This window comes from Leuresthes tenuis, unplaced genomic scaffold (assembly GCF_036924035.1).
Source record: "Leuresthes tenuis unplaced genomic scaffold, fLeuTen1.0.hap1 SCAF_18, whole genome shotgun sequence".
In the NCBI taxonomy this organism is placed as follows: domain Eukaryota; kingdom Metazoa; phylum Chordata; class Actinopteri; order Atheriniformes; family Atherinopsidae; genus Leuresthes; species Leuresthes tenuis.
The window spans coordinates 12,677,680-12,698,563 of record NW_027325372.1 but is presented as its reverse complement, the minus strand read 5'-3'; the positions used below and the strand labels follow the sequence as shown (position 1 = coordinate 12,698,563).

General features: G+C 42.6%; 1 protein-coding gene across 1 annotated transcript; it reads right to left on the bottom strand.

The window, feature by feature from the left end:
- Positions 1-15: 15 nt before the first annotated feature.
- Positions 16-15,161, bottom strand: mylipa (myosin regulatory light chain interacting protein a). The gene is made up of 7 exons (XM_072370610.1): positions 14,929-15,161; positions 13,622-13,812; positions 5,474-5,659; positions 4,068-4,265; positions 3,791-3,955; positions 2,448-2,871; positions 16-1,533 (listed from the first exon to the last, which is right to left on the bottom strand). The coding sequence occupies exons 1-7, from the start codon at positions 15,013-15,015 to the stop codon at positions 1,336-1,338; spliced, it is 1,449 nt and encodes a 482-aa protein (XP_072226711.1). The 5' UTR covers positions 15,016-15,161; the 3' UTR covers positions 16-1,335.
- Between the last annotated feature and the right edge of the window lie 5,723 nt (positions 15,162-20,884).

Here is a 20,884-nt window from a genome sequence, read left to right as displayed (position 1 = left end):
ATACTTTCATTTGTTAAAAGCAGAGAATATAAAACGGCTTTCATTTTAAGAGTTACTTTACAGAGCATTGTGGCATTTGCTTCAGAAAACAGAAACAATTCGCTACTTGTACAATGTGAAAAATAAAAGTCCTTTCCCTGCAGTGACTGAGCTCAACTGTGTCAGCATTAAAGAAACAAAGTTTTCCTTTTCTTAGCAGAGAAAAAAAAAGTGTCAGAGAAGAGTTTGTAATAATAAACATGTTGCTGCTACATTAAGGCCAAACTCCCTACAGACATGTGGAAAACTTCCTTAGTAAAGTGGCAATGTCCCCCCCACCCTTTTAAATATAATCTTTGAAATTAAATAAAACTGAAAAGCTTGGCAAAAAAGCAAGCAAGTATTGCACTTACAGATCTTCTAGTACCCTTTCAAATATCAAAGAAGTCACTTGTACACCCCAGAGAAGAAACTTTACAGCTGTGGTTTTCTTTAGAGAAAGCAGCTGCAGTTCTGTGCCTCCCCAAAAAGAGCTGGTTGGTGCTCCTTATTTCCTTCTGTTAAGATGGAGATAAACGTAAAAATGTGGCGCAGTCTATGAAAAACCATTTCACAAAGTTTTATCAAGACCAGTTCTGGAGTTCAAGAGGTTTTGGGAGTGTCAGCATAATACAGTTGTCTTGGGCTAAAAAAAGACCTCCGTTCGACCTCACTTTTACAAGAACAAGACCACGATGGTCCTTTTGTATCCAATTAGTATGCAGCGCTATAGTCAGGAGCAGTACTGCTTAGCCTCTAAATACCCTCATTGGCATGAAAAACACAGAATGAGCAACAAATAAAATGCATTCCACTCCGTTACAATCAAAAGTTTAAAATGTCAGGAACTTTAAGAAAAAAAAAATAATAATACTCCAAAACATCTTCATGGTATGGTTTGGGGTTTTGGGAACTTCATACAGAGCAAAGAACTATGGAGTAAACCACCAAAAATACAAATTAAAAAAAGCATAATTCTGGATCAGGTCAACTGACGCAATAATTTAAGCAATAATCTTAAAGAGGCTAAACTAAAAATATACTGTGGTAGGTAATAATGGTGTTTAAAACAAGTTTTGACAGTGACACAAAAATCAATACAAATATTAAAACAAACACGGTGGTCCAGACTGATGGTCCAAAGGGAAATAAAAACAAAACTGAGGGAGCAGTTCGAGTGTGTTGATCTTTGATCATGATCTTTCTGTACTTGTTTTTGTGAATTCCAGGCAGAAAACATATGGATGAGAGACGCTCCTTCTTTGCGAAGTCTGGCTGGCACAGCTTCAAAGGGTGCTAGTGGAGTTTGGTGGCGGTTCATGTGTGGTAGAGCTTGTGTTCATACTCGGTGGTGGAGCAGGTGTGAGGAGAGGAGGCCATGTCTCTGTGGATGGGGGCAGGGATGCTGCTGCGGTGTTGGTGATTGTCGGTAAGCGTCAGGCTCAGGAGGCTGGTGCAAGTGGGCAGGTAGACGTGCTGCACGTGCTCCACCTCTGACCGACACACAGGACACAACTGCGAGGGAGGAAAGAAAAGCTGGTAAATACTCAAAAGAATCTTAATCACAGCTTTTTTTACTCTTCAGGAATACATGCTGGCGTACTCAGCCAGGCTTTCGGAGTTTAAAGTAACAAATCAGCGCGGTTACGTCTCATTTCATTAAATGACAAATACAGATGACACACACGCTAGAATCACAAATGCAAAACACTAGTTCAACTATTAGGATTCCCACAACCTCACAGCTACATGCACTACTGTGCACACATTACAGTTATCAAAGCCAGTGAAGGCAGGTACAAATTCAGAGAAAGCGAGACTAATAAGAGAATGTTTGATAGCCTCCTGACAAAGTTAAGATGGCCACACAATGACAAATATCTCACAGTAAAAAGGGCAACGAGCTTATATGAAATCAGTTTCCACACTTTATTCGACGTGGACCTACAGACTCATTCGCACGCCTATTAGCTGGCTCATGTCTCCCAGTGAAGGTACTGCAGAGGAGATTTGCCTGGCTGCTGTAATCCCTTTATTAGAAAAGAAATCTGTGCACGCAAGCACACGCACGCACACAATCCGCTTCTACAAAGATGGGCAACATTTAGCCGATTAACTGTAGAGACAATCAGGTCAACAGAGTGTAAGCAAGGCTTTGGATGTTTGAAAGTCTTAAAAAGGATAAAAACCTGGAACTAAAGTATAATCAGAACCTATCAGAGCCAATCAAAACAAAGCACAAAAATGAATAAAACACATTTTATGTAAATTCTGTTTTAAGTTATGTAGTCGTGTTGATCGAAGCCTTTACAGTATCACACTAACAAAGGCTACTTCTTCAGGCCAAACTACCACTAAGCCGTCAGCTGTGGTTAGTACGTCTTAGAAAAAGTTCAGACATTTCCACCAAGTGTGCAGCGCAGTCTCACCTGCAGCTGATTTGCGCAGGTCTGGCAACACACCATGTGGCCGCAGGGGCAGAACGCAGCATCTATCTCCTCCTCGCAGCACAGCATGCACAACAGAGCCTCTCTGAGCTTCTGCAGCCGCTCCTGCAGGGCTCGGCTCTGTTGGCAGCTGTCGCAGTCCAGCCCCTTGTCCTGCTGGCTGTCCCTGCCCGGGGAGTGCGACGGAGGGGAGCGCTCGCCGCTTTCAGAGCGAGACACCAAGTCCACAACACCAGCATTGTAGAGCGCACGGCGAGAGTGGTCGTACACTTCCTTGGAGGTACGTCTAATGTCAAACACGTATTTCTTGCCAACGTTGATGTTCTCGTTGAGGAACAGTGACGCGAGGTGGCCCTTAAAGTCTCTGCTGTACTGCATCATCACTGCGTTGGTAACAGTGTCGCACCTGGAAATGGAAATCACTCGTGTCAGTAAAATTAAGCAGTATTGATCAAACCCCCCATGCACATAATTTCTGCAACAATAATGATGCAAGCCTGTCCGCATTTAATACTCTTATTGACAATATACCACTTGTGCTGTACTGATGCCAGGTTCGTCACTGTAAATAAACATCTCTTGCTTCTAAGCAAACAAGATGAAGACATGACTGGGGATAAAAATAAATAAATAATTTGAACACAAATGTGAGCAAGAGCTCAAGCCTAAAACAAAAGCCCAAGGCTCTGTTTTGTACCATTGTGATAGAGAACAATTTCATAGCTCAGCCATTTGAATGGTCTCTGCTCACATGTGCCCACACAAAGTCTTTGGAAAAACAAAATGGCTTTTACACCTGATAAAAGGCTGTTTTCAGCTATCTTCATTTCATCAACACAAATTCTGGCCATGGTCATGTTTTCAGTGACTCTGTCCCACTTTGTAAAAGTTTAGGCCACAGGTCAAACAGAACAACACCAAGTTAAAGTTTAAAAGTGAGACTGCATATTAAACAGAGCGGAACAAGTTATTACAGAACACGTTTTAGAGCCGGTTTTCCATCCCGTCTCCTCCTTACTCTTAAGTTAACAACACCCTACACCTTTACAGGTGACTGACCAGCAGCTGCAGCAGAGACTGCTGAAGAACATTTGACAAACAGTGCAGTAGTGCGTACAATGAATGTTAAGCATTATCTTGGCTCACCACACACACGTTTCCAGTGCACTGCTCATCTTTAATAATCTGGACCAATATGTGGGAGAATGCAAAGTTAAGCGTCTGAATCCAATTCAACTACCCTGTTCCTGCATTGCAGCAGTGTTGGACCCCAGCGTTTACTGCATGTGATCTGGGATTAGAGGCTGCGTGCTTTCTGCTCTCACCTGTAGAAGGCGTGCGTCTCTGTGATGGCCCGGTACAGACCGCTTGCTGCCCGGTTACTGATCAGCTTGAACAAAAGCACCACGCTGTCATTCGTGTCCTTGGTAACTGTAAGGTAGACACTTTTCCCCGACTGAGTGGCAATCTGGACGATGGGATAACTTATCCTAAAATAAAGAAAGGACAGAAATATTTGCACTTTTCTATCAATCACAAAAACGTGCATCCAGAAGACCTCCTGCAGCTGAGAATGTACCATTATATCTCAGTTGAACATACCGGTTGACTAAGCTGAAGTCCTCCTTGCAAATTGTAATCCCCTCGGGGCCGACTCCAATAGCCAACCGTTGAGCGCTTGCGTCGCGAGCCCAGTGCCACTCCACGCCGTAATGCTCCAGAGAAGAGACCAGCTGCAGGGCCTGATACTCCACTGAACCCTGGCTCAAACCGTCCAAAGCTTTGTGTCTGGATATGATGCTGCAGGCGGAATAAGGTGGGGGTGGACAGGAAGCAGCTTTAGTTTAATGAACCACACCGAAACGTACATTACACAGAGCTCAAGTGACTGTTGGAGATCAATGCTTTGGCAGCACAGAATGCTTCCTTTAGTTTATAGATCCAGCTGAATTCTGGAGACAGTGGTAGTGAAATACCACACAGCTGAGAGAGCCCTCTATGAAAAATAACTGCTGGAAAGGCATGTACATTTATATAATAGCCAGGGGATGAGTGCAGATGTAGCCAGTGCCTGCTGGCTCAATGTAGCACCTGGATGAGGAGCCAAATGTAGAAGGTTTAGCAGATGAAGCTTGAGGCGTAACCTGTTTCAACTAAGGCTGCGGATACAAAATGGAGACGCTACAGTCTAGATCAACTCCAAACAGATGTGAGCAGGAGAGCCAATACTTAGAGAATTGTATATGAATGATAAGACATCAGATTTGGTGTCGACGCTTGCTTGCAAAACTGTTGGATATTTGAGAATGCAATGGGATCCATGTTCTAAAACGTTGAAAATGTTGCTGTACAGCGCTGTTATCCCCGTTTTGTTTACAGAAGATGTACAGTAGGAAGTCCCCCCCCCCCCCCCCCCCCCCCCCCCTCTCTCAGCAAACAAACATTATCTGATCTGCAGTCAGCTGCTTTGCTGGCTGACCTGTGTGTTTGTGCAGTGGCTCTCACCCAGCTTACAAACACAGTGTCGCTGTGTTATGTACTTCCAAGTACAAAACTCTTTTATTAATGTGGTGCTAAACTTATGTAAGGTCTTTCACACCAGCTTAAAAAAAACACTAACTTTAGAGGGAGTTCAACTCTTCCAGTAAAAACAGGCTTTTTGACTCCTTTCCAGCGACAACATAATGCCTTCCCTGGGCTTTTTGCCGTCATCCACTGTTTACTTTCCATTTTGACCTTTCGGGGTGGACTCTTGCCTCCCTCAGAAGCAGTGAGGGGGCACAGCTTCAGGAGGTCTGACACAGAAAAGGTCAAGAGGCCTCATCGTTTGTGCAAGTGTGAATTTCCGAGAGAGGTTTAAATTCGAGGCGTCTTCTGCAAACAACCTCAGATCATTTCAGGACAGCATCCTACTCACTGGAACAAGCCATTTATTCACAACAGAGCTGTCAGACATTAATTCCAGTTCCTCTTGAAGTAAGTGTCGGGTTGCTTGGAGGGTGCCGTACCTGTTAACAGTGGCAGTGCTGGGCTCCTCTCCACACAGCTCTGAATACCAGTACTGGGCTGTGTTTTGGTTGTAGTCGCCGAACTCTGCCTGAGCCAGGAGGGCGCTCAACTCCTCCGCTTGTTCCGAGCCCATACGCAGGTGGCCGTTGTGGAGGTCCTCCTTGACGTGCGTGAAGAAAAGGTGTCTATAGGGCCAAAAGAAAGAGGAAAATAAGAATCTTCCATTTACAGACATTTTACTAAACTAAAACAAATAGCCTTTTTATAATAATACAAAAAGTAGAACCTTCTCTCCATTTTGGGGTACATCACAAACATGGTGTGATGTTAAGTTCTGACATACTTCGGTGCAGGGAGTCGTCATAAGAACTTCACCACAGACAGCATGAGTCTGAGTGTGTAGGTGCAGCAGAAGTAGTGCAATAGTGGTTATACTCACTCACTTTCACCATTTGAATCAGTTCCTCAAACACAATAATACTTCCTTTAAGGTCAATTTCACAAACAAATGTGGAAGCTGGGTGTGGGAGAGAAACAGGACCTATCAGTTCAGTTCAAGTGCTGCCAAAGCACTACCAAATTATTGTGACCATTGTGTTTTAAATAAACCCAGAGCCAGTTCACATCAAGAGGACAGCAAAATAAAAACGCAGCTTCAACACAGAAGCTGAAGCAGCAGTGGAAGCACATGAGTTCAGCCATACTCCAGTTTTCCTGCTGTCTAATGTCACCAGCTGTGTGTGGAGCTTCCCCAGTGTGCCAACTGCGACTTTTAAAACTTTTAACACCATGTAGAATTTCATTTCTATCAAAAACACCCAACAGAGGCCCACTGGAAGCGATGAGAACAAATCCATTTGCAAACTTGTTCATAAATATTGTTCAGCATTTGGAAATGCCTGTCGGCGCTGCTGAATGTTCACAATCATGCAGTTTAACAACAGCATTTTAAACTAGACTAGTAATATCAAGACATCGGTTCGTAGAGACAATGAAAAAATACTTATGGAATTTCCACCACATTAAGAAAAACCAAATTATTTCTAATCTTGCTTTTACCGATATCAGCTACTCTTCTACATAATGAGGTGCAGTACAGCGTGTAGAGATTAGGTTAACGGTGGCGAAAACAGTTAGTTATCGTTTTGGCTTGGTGATCATGATGAGAACACAAAGCTCTGGTGTGGCCAAGAAAAACGGCTAATTTCTGAAGAAATAAGCCATCGCCGGTCTTTCCATTGTTTTGACCAGAAGATGTGAGGAATTCTTTCCTTCCAGCAGCAGGAGACAATACGTCAATACAAGAAACACCCTGGCTGACTCAATCCTTACAGCACAAAGAACACTGAACTCAAGTAGCCCAACAGAGCATTCCTTCAGATGACCCATGGCACAGTAACCGTAAGAAGATAAACCAGTCACCTGCTTCTGGAACAGCAAAGCGTTCACACAGTTGCCCACGCTGCCCCCTGAATAAAAACAACTTCTTAGCATATTATTTTGCCTTCCACATCCTGGTGTGGTAGACAAAAAGCACACTGTGCCTGAAACTGCTTGTTAGTTTAACTAAAAGAACTCTCCCTTGGGCTGCAGCTGTCTTTGAAGCAGGATGCTAAAGGAGACATTTTTATTTGTGCAAATCAGGTCAAACTGTGGCTTGAAGATGTTTGAGCAAGACGCTGAGTGAAATGGGAAGGCAGCACTCATTGCTTTTCTAATTGAGTTTATATAAACACTTTTGTTAATACAGCAAATTAAGCTTGTTTAGGAGTCTCGTGGGAACGAGCTGGGCTTGCCATTTCCTCAATCATTTTACACGACTACCAACGGGTAACAAAGCACACGCAACGTGTATTTCAACTTCTTCAGAATGCAACAACACAGACACACCTCTACCGACACACATTCTTGCAGCACCTACAAAAAGTATCAACAGCAGCTGTGAGGCACACAAACAAAGTCCGTCTACACCAGTCCTGTTCCAGCCAGACTGTAACAGCGAAGCCCCATAGCCGACTAGCCTCAGGCATAACAAACAGTGCTTTGATATGGTGTTAAACATCCCATTCCCTCCACACACACAAACACTGCGCTCTATTGTGTCAGGCCCAGCAGGCGTCATGTGATGAAGCGCTGCTAGTTAGCTACCTGGCTGACGCAAACAATAGCCCTGACTTGACTGGGAGTTTATTACAGGTTGTTGGCAATGGGTTACTAAAGGGCAAGCCGCAGAGGTTACTATAGTTCAAGCGGGAATTGGCAAGAGGTTACTATCAGTCACTGTACAACTGCTCAATTTCTTCAAGTCCCATCCTGCTAGTTTAACAGCGCATCTCCGCTTTTAAAGGTTTCACATTATTGAATTTCTGAGACGATCCACACAACTTTTGGAACGGGGGGGCGGGGCGGTTCTCAGCTCCGTGGGCACCCATGTGCGTGTACAGTAGGTGTACATGCTTTGCTGAGCTCGGGCCAAACTTGCATTTGCTGTTTGAAAGAAAGAGGAGAAACATGAGTCATACAGTAGGTTCACAGGCTCCAATGCAACTACAGAGCACTGATGATGGTTCCCGTCTTACTGCTACGAGATAAGGACCGAGGGGCACGCCAACACAGAGCGGCTTCACATGCAGAAGCTTTATAAAAAAAAAAAAAACTCCATTGCTTTAAGTATAAGCTTTGTACAGAAAACAATCAAACAGTCTTGTTTTACCATCAACTACAGTCACCCCTCCCTCCAAAAAAAAAAAAACTATTGCACCATCACTTATAGTTGCTTGACTTCTACATTAAGCTGACAGCTATTCAGACAGCTGTCCCAGGATCAGACTTCATTAGTTTAACAGTACAGTATAGCACCTGTTAACGTCCATCACACACTTTGTGCACCAGTGAAGCAAGGGCCCATAAAACCTGTGTCTCCAACAAGATTCAAATTCCTTGGCTGTCAAGACCCCTTTGAGACCAAGATCCCTTTCAAAAACATATTTACACACACACAAAAAAAAAAAAGTCAAACGGCAGACTGGTCAAGCAACTCCAATACACACACACACACACACACACTTGAGTCAGAATCACAGGACTCTCGCTGAGACATGAGGATGGTATGCAGCATCAAACTGGCGCTTAAGAAGCAGTTTGTTGCTAACCTCTGTATGCGTCAGTTCGTCCGATTCACTGTTTCATGAATCAACACGTGATACTTCCCAGACAAATCTGCACATGCATTTTTCTGCCGTTGAGAGAAGCAGGCCGCCGCCGCAGCGTTGCCTTGTACTGCATGTTCCCGCGCCAACACACCAACATGCAGACTGAATGCCAGGAAGTCTGTGTTGACAGCAAAAATCTCCCTACCTACTTTTACTGCAGACGCCGTTTACACCACGTCGCCTTGAACGAGATTATCTGTAAATTTTAAGGGGATTACTCATCTGGAGTCTCAATACACCTGCGAGTGCCGTCACTGTAGTGACACTAAACAGTGGTGTGGAAAGCAGGCTTTAAAATTGAATAAGAATGCTCTGGGAAGGCAAACAGGGGAAGAAGGGAGATTTACTAAATTATTTAAACTGTCCAGCTGATTTCTTCTTCTTCCCAGTCTCCGATTTGTTTACTGTAACATCCCCAAAACATCCTGTTTGAGCATTTTGACACTAAACATTGAAATGTCTTCAGGCTTTATATGTAACGTGTAAAACCCCAACAGAGCCATACTTTCTCAAATAAGAGATTCATTACTAAGTTAAGTAAACGCTCCAGTCTGCTCACTCCGTCTATAAAAGCCTCATTTTACTTTGTTTTCTACCCTAAACCAGTGTCTGATGTCGGTTCGTGCACAGCTCAAACGGAACAAAACGTCACCACAAACTGAAACCTAAAACCACAGGTTAAACACTGCACAACATCCAGCCAATCAGACGCAGAGTTTCAGAACTCATCAGCTGGATTCTCAATGCGGTTTGTAAGCTAGTCAAATAACACACTGCCAGAAGCTATGTGCTGCGAGGTTACTTGCTGTCAATGACCTATAGTTAACTTTGCTTGATATCTTCTCTCAGTCGTGGGCGGACTGAAAAGAACACTTGTAACTGTGCAGTTTGGCACAAAGTCGCAATGCATTTTCAGGCAATTAATATAGCATATGTGCTTCTGCACTGTGACAAGCTGGACCGAAAGCAACACAGCGATAAAACAAAAGGGCCGTTTGTATTTGCTAAATTCCTTGGGTCACAGGCTGGTGCGCTTTATAGGCTGGTAAAACCGTAATTACAGTCCAGCGTGGAACCCAAGTTCAGGGATGGAATAAATCTAGTTATTTGTGAACAAAAGGCTAATGTAATGTACTCCAGCATAGACTAATGATAGTTTGCTGAAGAACATTTAAAATTAAAAAATTAAAACCCAATTACATGATTTTGGTGCATGCCGATAAGAACTTATGTTTTCGAACACTTCAAGACCTGCAGGCATGGAGGTAAAAATTACATCCTGTGTGTGACCAGAATAAATTACCGTGAACTGCTTTTTTTTTTTTTTTTTTTTGCAGGAACATTCAGACGAAGAGGCAATCTTTTCAGAGAGATAAATCTGTTTCCATGGATGTAATACAGCAATTGTTTGGAGCAAAAAAACAAACCCCAAAACAAAGCTGAACTGAGTAGATTATAAAATGCAGTCAGGTAAAGCCTTTTCTTCCTGCATTGCCAAGTCTGGCTCCATTCTGGCTGAACCAGAACAAAGCGGCTGGTTATCAATGATGATTAATGCAAACTAAAGTAGGCGTCATTTTTCCCCTTCAAGTAATCTAAGATTGTTGGACGGAATGCACCCAACCCTGCGCTGAGGGCAGAGCAAGAAAACACCGTACGGATCGATAGTCACAAGACCACGCACAGAGAAAAGCATTTACTTTAGAGTTGGTCTACATCTCTGCTGGCACGGAAGTCCCCAGACTGCCTGGAATTATATAAGACCGAAGAACTCGGCCCTGTGAGACCAAAGACAATCAATAAAGTAGAGTCCTTCAATATTTTTTGTCTGCCATGTCCCCTGTACTGCATTTCATCACAGAACAGACTGTTTATTTCAAATCTGACATGTTTTATTTTTTACCACGAGTGGCTGGCTTTTTGTTTTTGCCACCATCTATGTATTGGTTCTACTTAATAGTTTATTATTTGAGAGTTAAAGACAGTCGGGACCTCTCAGAATGTAGAAGAAGCAGTGTTTAATGATGCAGATAAAGGCTGATTTATTACACCATTAAATTTCTCCTCCTTAACCCATCCAGGTAGGCACCTGTTGAACACATGCACAGGGTCACACACTCAGACACTGGAGTGGTGGGCAGCCATTTACAGCGCCCTGGGAGCATGGTGCCTTGCTCAAGGGCACCTCGGTCATGAATCGCCCTGTTAAGTGTCACTTTGATGAATTAAAATAAAAATGTAATTTCCAAAAGTTGAATCAGCCGATCTCTCAGAACCGTTTTGTGTAGGATTAGAAAAACCATTAGAGGAACCCCTTAGTGTAAAACTATCTCAAAGTACCATAAGGTTTGAGAAGAGCTTCCTCAGTGGTTGCTTAATAAAGGCAGCTTCAAAGCACCGTGCAGCCCAAAAAACAGAAGCTATTAGAGACAAAGCCTCCCTGTGAGCAAATTTCATACATTTTCAAAAAGTGTCCAAAGCTGGCTAGGGAAAAAAGAAAATGAAATAAATAAATCATGGCTGGAAGAGAGGGACACAGAATCTCAAAGTAATGAGATTAAAGAAGAAAAAAAGGGATTTTAGAAGCAGGGAGACACAGCTGCCACAGATGCAAGCTGAACATAAGCCCCACGGCTCAAATGGATATGGCCTGCCTTTTGGTTGTGAGCTTTCAACAAAACCTATCCAAATGGTTTTAGAAGGGATGTATTACAATCGTAAAATGGGAAAAAAAAAACTAAACCACCGTTTTATCAGAATGCATTTCATTTGTTTCTGAGCGGAATTATCCGTTTCCAGCACACGAAAAGGCCCAACCCAAAAGGAAAGCGAATAAATAGAGCACAGCCAAAAAGCCACCCAGCAGGGAGCATGAACACTTAAGTGACCTGTGAAGCTTTACGTGGCAGCAGAGTACACAGCTGATTATATAAGCGGCTCTATATGGGTTCAGCAGGTTACGTAATAAAGGCCTTTAAGAAGGGCGCAGGGGAGCCTATCGCCCGGCCTATCTGACAGTTGTGATGCCACGAACTGCTGGAAATGACATAAGGGAGAACAAATAGAAGGAAAATCTATTGACAAGTGATAAATAATCACAAAAAGGGTTGTTGAAAACGCCTGCAGGTATGTAAACGTGCAGCAGGGAAGGGTTTTATGGCTCTGGGACAGTCAACAGTCACAGCTTCTGAGGAAGCTGCAGCTTAACTGTGTCAAAGGTGACAGCGGAAGAACTGACACAGGTGAGACCCTGCCAGCGCTTCAAAGCTCCAGTCACTAAGATGATAAACTCATCTCCCCAAAGTTGTTCCAAATGCCAACTTAATTTTTTTTCCAAAATGACACCTTTTAAAACTTTAGACTACTTCCTGCTCTTTAAAGAGATGACTCAACACTAAAGTCAGCGTCAGGAATTTCCCCGCTACTGCATCAACATTTTGCTGCAACACTGACGCCAGCGTTTGCATCCTCGCCACCTCCATCAGATCACATCTGTGCAGATGGATGGCATCCAGTCTGCTCTGAAATTAAACCGAACTCGACGGCGTGGTGGTGTGCGCCAAGTGTGCTTATTAGCAGCAACCCCATAGACCCTTACCTGCCATCTCACATTTTTATTGCACCTTTTACTACAACCTGATTACCCTACTGCCCCCCCGCCCGTCTTTCCCGACACCAGCCATCTGCTGATAACCCCTGCTAATCTAGTGGAGGTCAGAGCGCAGTCAGCCCAGTGCCTTCTTTGCCCTTTCTCCCCCATTTTACTCTTTTAAAAAAGGCACGTAGACGGAGAAGTAAGCATTTAATATCCAGCATATGAGAGCTTCTTGGCCCAGGCAGACACATGTGCTTAATTAACCGCTCCGGTGACGCGCTGCACGTGAGCAGGCGGAGGCGGCGTGCTGGATATCAAAATGACACCAAGCAAGTTCCACAAAATGTGTGCCCTTGATTCACGTCGGTGGTTCCAGTTCTGCTAAATTAAGCAGCCGCGGCACCACCTGGAGTGAGCACCAAACTGGTGGATCCGCCATAGTACTTTCTGTGAGTAAATCAAGCTTGAGGACTTGTTCTAAAGGAAGTAAGCTGCATTTTCTGGTTCAAACTTTAATTGGAAGAATGGTGCAGAGGAATACTCAGTCTGGACTTGTCAGGGCCTGTTGGATTGTTCTACCGCAGAGTTTTGTGGAAATTACACTGACAAGGCAGAAAGACAGTAGGGACCAATATATGTTTACACATTTCATGCTTGTCTGATGCCATCATATTTCCAAACTCCATCTCAAAGCTCTCTGCTGAACGATTGCAGCTTTGATGACATATTCATCACGACTCGCTATGACAACATATTCTGAGGAAACAAAACCTGCCGAAGAAAGGCCGTTTCCAAACCACACGTGCAAAAATGTCAAATAGGGGAGGCTTTTGTTGAAACGAAAATGGCCTCGAACAATCGAAACAAAAAGTTATTTTCAACTGAATGGGAGCAGTGACAAGGGGTCCCGGCTGCCACACAGCTCAGAGAGTCCCTGGGGGTAGGCTGAGAGCAACACACAGGCCCAGAGCTGCTGGATCACATTTCCAGCCTGCCGCTCACCAAAGTGACCTGTAGTAACCCCGGAAGAGCTGCGAGAAGGGGTTACTAAAGGGCATTTTCACTGCACTGGAAACAAAGATCAGATAATGTCTTGCAGCCCTTTCTAGAAGGTTTTTTTCCTCCTGTACCTGCTCTTCATAGGGAATCACAGGGTGTCATGAGTGTAAATCAAGAAGATATATATTTTTCTCTTTCTTGAAGTCTTTCAGACACAGGTGAAAAAAAAAAAAAAGCTGATTTACAGGTCATAAACAAACAGCCTTATGAAAGAACTTTCAAACAGCGCCGATTAAATGCAACTTCTTAACCATGTCAGCGCAGCCCACGAGCTCTCGTACCTCGTCTGCTCCTGTAGAATGAGATGGGGCTCAACAAAGAACTTGACCCGCAGCCTCAGCCGACAGGGCGTCACGTTATCCATCTGCTGGCAGATGCGATTCCTCAGATTCAGCCACAGGTTCTCTCCTTTGCCGCCTGTGAACTGCAGCCCAAAGTAGTCCACTTCAATTATGCCCAACTTTCTGCAAACCTGGGAAAAAGGATGAAAGAAGCAGGTCATGAAAGTGGAATTTAGACCAGGAATTCCAAGAGGACTCTGAAGCCCAAAGACTCTTCAGGGACATCATCAAAACAGGGAGTAAAGACATCCTGAGCAGCTTTGCATTTCTGTTCCTCTGATGATACTTTAACAAACCAGACACACACACACACAAAAAAAAACCCTAAACATTATCATTCTAAAGCAATACCAAGTTCACTTCCAAGCAATTGTAACCTCTTGGAAGCGAATTTGGATCCTCTCCCAGGGTAAGAGGGGCTCATCTCACACCCCCTGAGCGGCAGGCAGACATGGGGTGTTACATAACCTTTGGTGAACATCTATAGGGAGCCCGGAGACTGAGATAAAACACATTATTGGTCGCAGCAAATTGGGAATGTGCCATGAATACGAAATGGGCCACGCAATAGATTTTGTAAGCACTAAAACAGCAGGAACGGGTGGACGAGTGCCTGTAAGCAACAAAGTTTGTGGCCACTGTGAACGGAAAAGAAGGGACTATCTGAAGCGCCTAATTCGGGCTGAAGATTCAGTGTGAAGAGTGCTGTTTTCCGCGGCCGAGGAATGAACTCTAGTAACCTGTGCTGGAGTAAGCCGCTTCTTCTGACTAATAAGCCATGCAGGTAGAGGTGACCGTCGGCGGTTTCCCCATCAATGCATTTAAATGGATAGTCGTATTCCACGTTTGACTCACCATTGTTAGGTTTATTTCACACAAAGAAAATGCATATTTCCCCCGTTCTCTCGTGTGTCCGTCGCGCGCGGAACATTTTGTTTCCCCCAGTCTCTGGAGTGGATGTACATTTGTTGTTGTCGCTTCGAAAAAAAAGAAAAGACACTCACGCGAAGCAGTGAATAAAATATTAACTCTAGCAGACACTAGGTTCCCCAAGGTCTTCCTTATATTCCGGTTCAGTTGTGGAATATAACGCAAAGAAGTGACAGCTCGAGCAAGATGAAGTTTCATACGTTTGAAGTTTCCCCCAACACAAGTAGAGCCCTGCTAACTTGTTTGGCCACAACGCAGCGTTTTAAAAGCTGTCAGAATAAACGAAATACAACACGTGGATTTTAACTACAGCTTACCTTATTGAGACAGTCTTCTCCGTTCGCCTTCGCATCAACTTCCACTTCCATCACCACTGAATCCGGACGAGTAACGTGGCAAAGCATTTTGGCTGCGTATTCTCTAAATCTTTGGTGTGCCACTCTTCAAAACAATAAAACAATTCTCGAGCCTCTTTCAAACCGCTTTACGTTCAGCCTTCATCACTTTCTTACCCCTTTCACTTCGTGTGGCGAATCTGTAGCCACCAGCTGTAGGGTATATTAATGAATCGCCGAGTACAGCACCGCCTACTTAGTGCTATCCAATGACAGCCAGTTTAACATTCTCGCTGCAACCTGACAGCCAATCGGAAGTCTTATTACATCCACACGCTCCAGTTTGAGCTTGCCTCCCGTGCCTTGAAGTGTGAGGAGCCGACTGCGCCCTCACGTGGCGTGCCTGTTGCATGCAGCTAATGGGGCTTTTTGCACACCTGAATCTAATGAATTAGAGATTTCGACCAACTCCAGGGGATCGCAGGGTGAGTTTAATGGCTTGTGTTCGGTTTTACGGTAGCTTTTTGTTAATAATGTATGGGGACGCCGTCCAAAAATAGCTGTTGTAGTACCAGAAGAACTTTCTGCTTCGCTTGCTTTCTGTTTCTCAAAGCATTTATGAATTTTTCATTTTAGCAGCTTGTTTTTCTATCCGTCTTTCACTTGTCCATTGTATTACTGCTTGTATAAGACAAGCTATATTGTTACGATATACCATTAAACAACTAAAAACTGTAAGAATAATTAGGTTAAATATATGATTGCTATATGATCGCTGGGGTGGAAGGTTATCAAATCATACTGAAAATTATTGTGAAAGTTGCAGACACCCAAAGACCTTTACAGGACCTCCAATCACATGAAATGATTTGCACACATGCAACATGAATGCTATTTGCCTTAGACTGATATTATATGGTTCCATAAGCTTTTTCTTAGTGACCTTTCATGGAGAATTCATTTTTCAATACTTATTCTGCCTCGTCACATTTCCAGCATCTACTGTTTTATCATATATTATTCAGCAGCATGGTGTTGTTATTGAGGCAGCTTGGGCCAGAAGGCTGCAGGAAACTGTACCCTTGTACTTAAAGAAGGTAGGCATGGTTTTAAGCCAAGCTCATTTACCAGGGAACATTTCAAAGTCAAAGCAGCGGGCCTTTTCCATGTCTGTGTGCTCTTCCACCGCTGTATTCTTGATGTGGCGTCAGAGACTCAGATTTCACAACAGGAGATCCAGAAGGACTTAGTCACTTAATTGTTTGGATCTTTATAATCTTCATGTGTGAAGAGTTCCTGTGTGAGCAAAAGTTTTTTGCTGATCAACTTTAAAAAGATGGTGATAAAGGCTTATCTTTTGTCTGTAAGAACCTCGCCTTTGAAATCAAATTTCCTTTGTCAGGAAATTTATGTTCACTCAGTTATGACACAATAAACTCGCCAACATCTGTGATTTTGGTCCAGTCTTTTGTTAATGATCAATCTTACTAATCCAATGTGCACCAGCAACTTTACTATGACCTAGTTCACACAAATAAAGTAAACTTACTGTGGCATGTTTATCACTTGACTGCCAATTCTTTTTTTCTCAAAAAGGAGTTGAACATTCATTGCAAACTGATGTAACTGTTGCAGTTTTTGTTGATTTTTTTTAAATTTTTTTTTAAAGAATTTCAGACCTTGTGAAACCTTAAAGGTCTGTTCTGCTTTCTTTTAGTTTGACACACATGGAACACCATAACCAACAGTGTACAGGAACAGCTGTGCTGAGTGTGGGTTTGGAAGTCCCAAAGTCAAAATAGGAGATCCCTCCAAAGCTAGCGGAAAATAAGTTAAGATCCTGTTGGACTTCCACATCCAGACTGATAAACAGGTGATGGCTAACCAACCGAACATTGTGGTGGTCGGCAAACTACAGAAGGAGGCGGTAGTGATAGATGTAGCACTTCCAAGTGACAGCAACATCAAGGAGGAGGAACACGAGAAGCTCGAAAAACACAAAGGACTGAAGAAGTTTAAAAGATGTGGGAATTGAAGGCAGCAGTAGTAACAGTGGTAATCGGAGCACTCTGAGCAGAGCCTGGATGTCAACGATAATGATAACGTCAGAGATATCTGTCCATAGGAGCACAGTTCTATGAACAGCTAAGATATTGCGTAGAACCCTCAATCTTCTAGGCCCCTGGTAGATGAGGTTGGAGGTTTAATTGACATAGAAGTGCAGTCAGTAGCAACAAACCTTGCAAGGTGATCATCTAAAAGTGGTATTGGTATGGGAAACTTTAGCGGTTCCCATACCTCAAAGACATGCAGCTTACTACACTAAAATTGACTAAGCAGACTTTATCAGCTGCAACACTTGTGTGTCTTTCTATGTGTGATAAGGCCAGCCAGCATGGAGTCAGTAATGGCTACTGTCCTTTTGACCCAGGGTGATGTAAGTGTACAATGACTTTGTGTGGAGATGTGGAGTCTGGAGCTTCCAGCAAAGCCATAAATGGAAAGTCAGAAAAGATAGCAAGGGACATTACATCAACTGCTGACATGGTACTATGCTCACTGAGAAGATAGCATGCATAAGGCCACATGTGTTTGCACTTGCATCAGTGTGCATGCATAGACGTACGTTCATGTACTTCATTACTATACTGTACACAGAGCACCTCCTGCGGAATCTGTCCCAGAGATCAGGTTTAACAAACTCTGTGTTCATAAACCCTGAGATGAAAAAACTTAGAATACTGTAGCTGATTATGCAAGACATTGTGTCACTCAAAAATATATTTGTCTACAATGACGCCTAATTTCTAAAGCTTCACCTCCCCTTGCACTTTGTTCACAGCTCTCTGGGGACAGAGTAAAAATTGTCCCCTTTAGTCAACCATAATAATGTGTCAGTGCAACTTTTTTTTTGTTATAATCATTTTTTTTGCCAATAGATTGCCCTAAAGATGATTTAAACATCATCCAGTTGTAACAATTCTGTTTTATTTTACATTTTAAAATCTTGCTCAGTCAGTAAATATTTCAACATGAACTGTCAGAGCACCTCAAGACTTCATACAGTCTACTGTAAATTTCAAAGCTTTCATATTTAGAGCAGTTGTATTTGTTTCAGCTGTGCCTCTGTCATCCTCACTCAGAAATTTTCACTTAGTCTTCAATGATGTGCGAGGAGTGATAGCGACCGTATCAATCACTATATGACAATTGTTCATTAATGAGCATATGTTTAAGGCTTTGTTTTATTTATGCAGAAAATGCAACTGTGAAAGAGTAAACCTCTGTAACTTCTAACCAGAAATGCACTTTAATGAGCAGGTCAGGCTCACAGTCGGTTACCATGGTAATTGACCTAGAGTTGAATGCTGCATTCAGTGTACCTTAAAACATGAGTTGTCAGACTTTGATACTAAGTCATTTTCAACCCTGTGTGTTTAATGAACAAAATACAGGAAAGAGAAGCACGGCTGCCTCTGGATTTGTTTTGCCACTTCACTACAATGTATTTGATTAGATAATGACAGTGATTTTTCATTTGGCATGTACGCCTGTGGTGCAGAGTTAAACATCTGACTTTTAGTGGACATTTTATAAATGGATTTTGTGGTTGTAGATCAGAAAACTTGAATTCCTAGTTACCATCAAATGAAGCATATGTTACCCTTTTTTCAACAGAAAACCCCATTTCCCTCAGCCCAGGGTTAAGAGTTTCTTTATAGAATATACCAAATGGACACAGCTAATCTATTTTATTTTATTTTATGTTTTTAAACTATCCCACAGTCCTACAAAACATACATGCATTCAAACAATTTGGTAATTAGATAAAAAGATAAGCATCTGCTGCACAATATTTTTCTTTAATTAAGGAAATTAAATAATGATTGAATGATACATTTCAGATGTCCTTTTAAAACATTGTTTGTACATCTGGGTATTTCATAGGTAAGTTTAATTTTATGCATCATGCTATCAAAAGAGAAGGAATTACTGATGTACAAAATGAAAAATAGATGAATAAGAAGCTAGATAATGAGTGACTTAATGGATAAATAATTAAATAGCTATGTAAGAGTAACAGGGCAACTTAGATCTTTTTCTCTCTTGCCATCTGGGTTCCTGCACAAACACAAACCATTTGCTGACTCCTAGTTTGCAGCAAGGTATGACATCATACAATGTGACATCACTCTCCTCTAAGGCAAGTCCCTGCTTATTCGAATGGAGCATGAACACACAGCTATGCAGAAATTTCTGTGTGTGTGTGCGCGTATTCATGTCTGCACGTGGCCACATGACATCACAGCGTCATCACTGCCCAACTCCACAGTCAAAGCTGTGCTTTTTAAAGCGGACACGATGTCAGGAAGTGCCATGGCAGCAGAGATACTGCGACTGTTGTTTTTGTTATTGTGATAGCCTTAATCATTTTCAATCTTTAATTTCTACTAATCTACTGGGGTTAAGTCAAGGGAAGAACAGTGCTGGGCAGCTGACATATTTAAGGAAAAGAAGTTGGGTTTTTTTGTTTTGTTTTGTTTTGTCAAAGTATGAAGAGGGGCCAGAGGGCAAGCAGTTCATCTGAGTCTGAAGAGAATCAACAACCATGGTCGAAGGATTCGGGTGATCAGTTGTCACCGTGTGGATGTTCATTGGATGACGATTCAATGACAGTTTCAGATGTGGAGGCAGATTGTGCAATGAAGAGGAGTCAGGGGTTCAGCAGCTCTTTCAGTTTTGAAGAGGATCAACAGCTTCCTCCAAAAAATGAAGGAAGAGAAGAACTGCTACCAGAGAATTCCACTGAAGCATCGGTCACAGAGGTTGTGGAGTCAGAGATAGCGATAGATTGTATGCAAATTGAGGAAAAAAACGCATCTTGTGACACAAATCCACAAAGGTCGGGATTATTCAGGCCTCAGGATTTATGGCTGACAATGACGAGATGCCTTTCCTTCCGATGGCTCTCCATCAGTAAACAAAGTAACAAGAAATTATCTTACCAAATGGACCTTGACCAATCAGAGGACTCGCAGTCGTCAGTCAGCTCTGACTCAACTAATGGGAGCTCTTCAAGTACATCTATGTCAGACAAGGACAAGGATATCTGCAGCAAAGGGGTTAAGAGTGGTCCACCTTCTCGTCGAGGAATTTCTCGTTCCTCCCCCAGATTACCAAGAACTAGACAACCAGACTCGATGTTGGCTTCAGTCATCTTGGAGAAAGAAATGTTTCTGAGGATTGAGCTGGTAGATTCAGGTGTAGAGGTGGATGATTTACGCTACCGGGCAGAATGGAAGTTGTCAGAAAGAACTCAAGAATTGGCAGAAGGAGTCTGGCTCTCGCAAAGCCATAAAGTAATAGAGTGACCCATTAAGTTGAAGTTTTATCTATAGACTTTATACTATGTTCCCTTCAAGTTAGATTGCAAGTGTCAGTAGGTTGGTCATAATCTTCTTATCTTAGTGTGACTGCTGACTAGAAAGTGGCCTAGATTTCACTGAGTTAACATACTGATACAAATTCACTTACTGTAGATAACCAATTAGAAATGCTATTTTCAGAGACATAGCACTGCACAGTTAGTGTTTCTGTTTATTTTTCTGCCTTTCTGCATCTCTCACAGAATGTTTTACACATGGCTGGTTCCATGTGTGGGAGGCAAAGGAGATCTAATAGAATATGTCATGCGTTTTTTTTCTTTTTTTTAAATAAAAGCCTTTTTTAGCGCTGGCGGGTTTTATTTATTTTTTGCTAATTATGTAGTAAATACCCAGATATTCTGTGTAATTTAAATGCAGTACATTAGCATATCATGCTCAAGTTTTGAAAATGGGATTTAGTTGAGATCACAACATGAAAAAAAATGTTTTTACAAAGATACTAAAGAAATCCAGTACAGATTACATCCAAACTGAAATTCAGTTCTCATGGT

Bases quoted from the DNA above. Each gene is read 5' to 3' on its own strand.
- mylipa (XM_072370610.1), bottom strand. From the start codon at position 15,015: ATGCTTTGCCACGTTACTCGTCCGGATTCAGTGGTGATGGAAGTGGAA. The intron at 4,266-5,473 runs GTACGGCACCCT...TTCCGCCTGCAG, and splicing joins AGCACTGCCACTGTTAACAG to CATCATATCCAGACACAAAG. The intron at 2,872-3,790 runs GTGAGAGCAGAA...TTCCATTTCCAG, and splicing joins GAGACGCACGCCTTCTACAG to GTGCGACACTGTTACCAACG.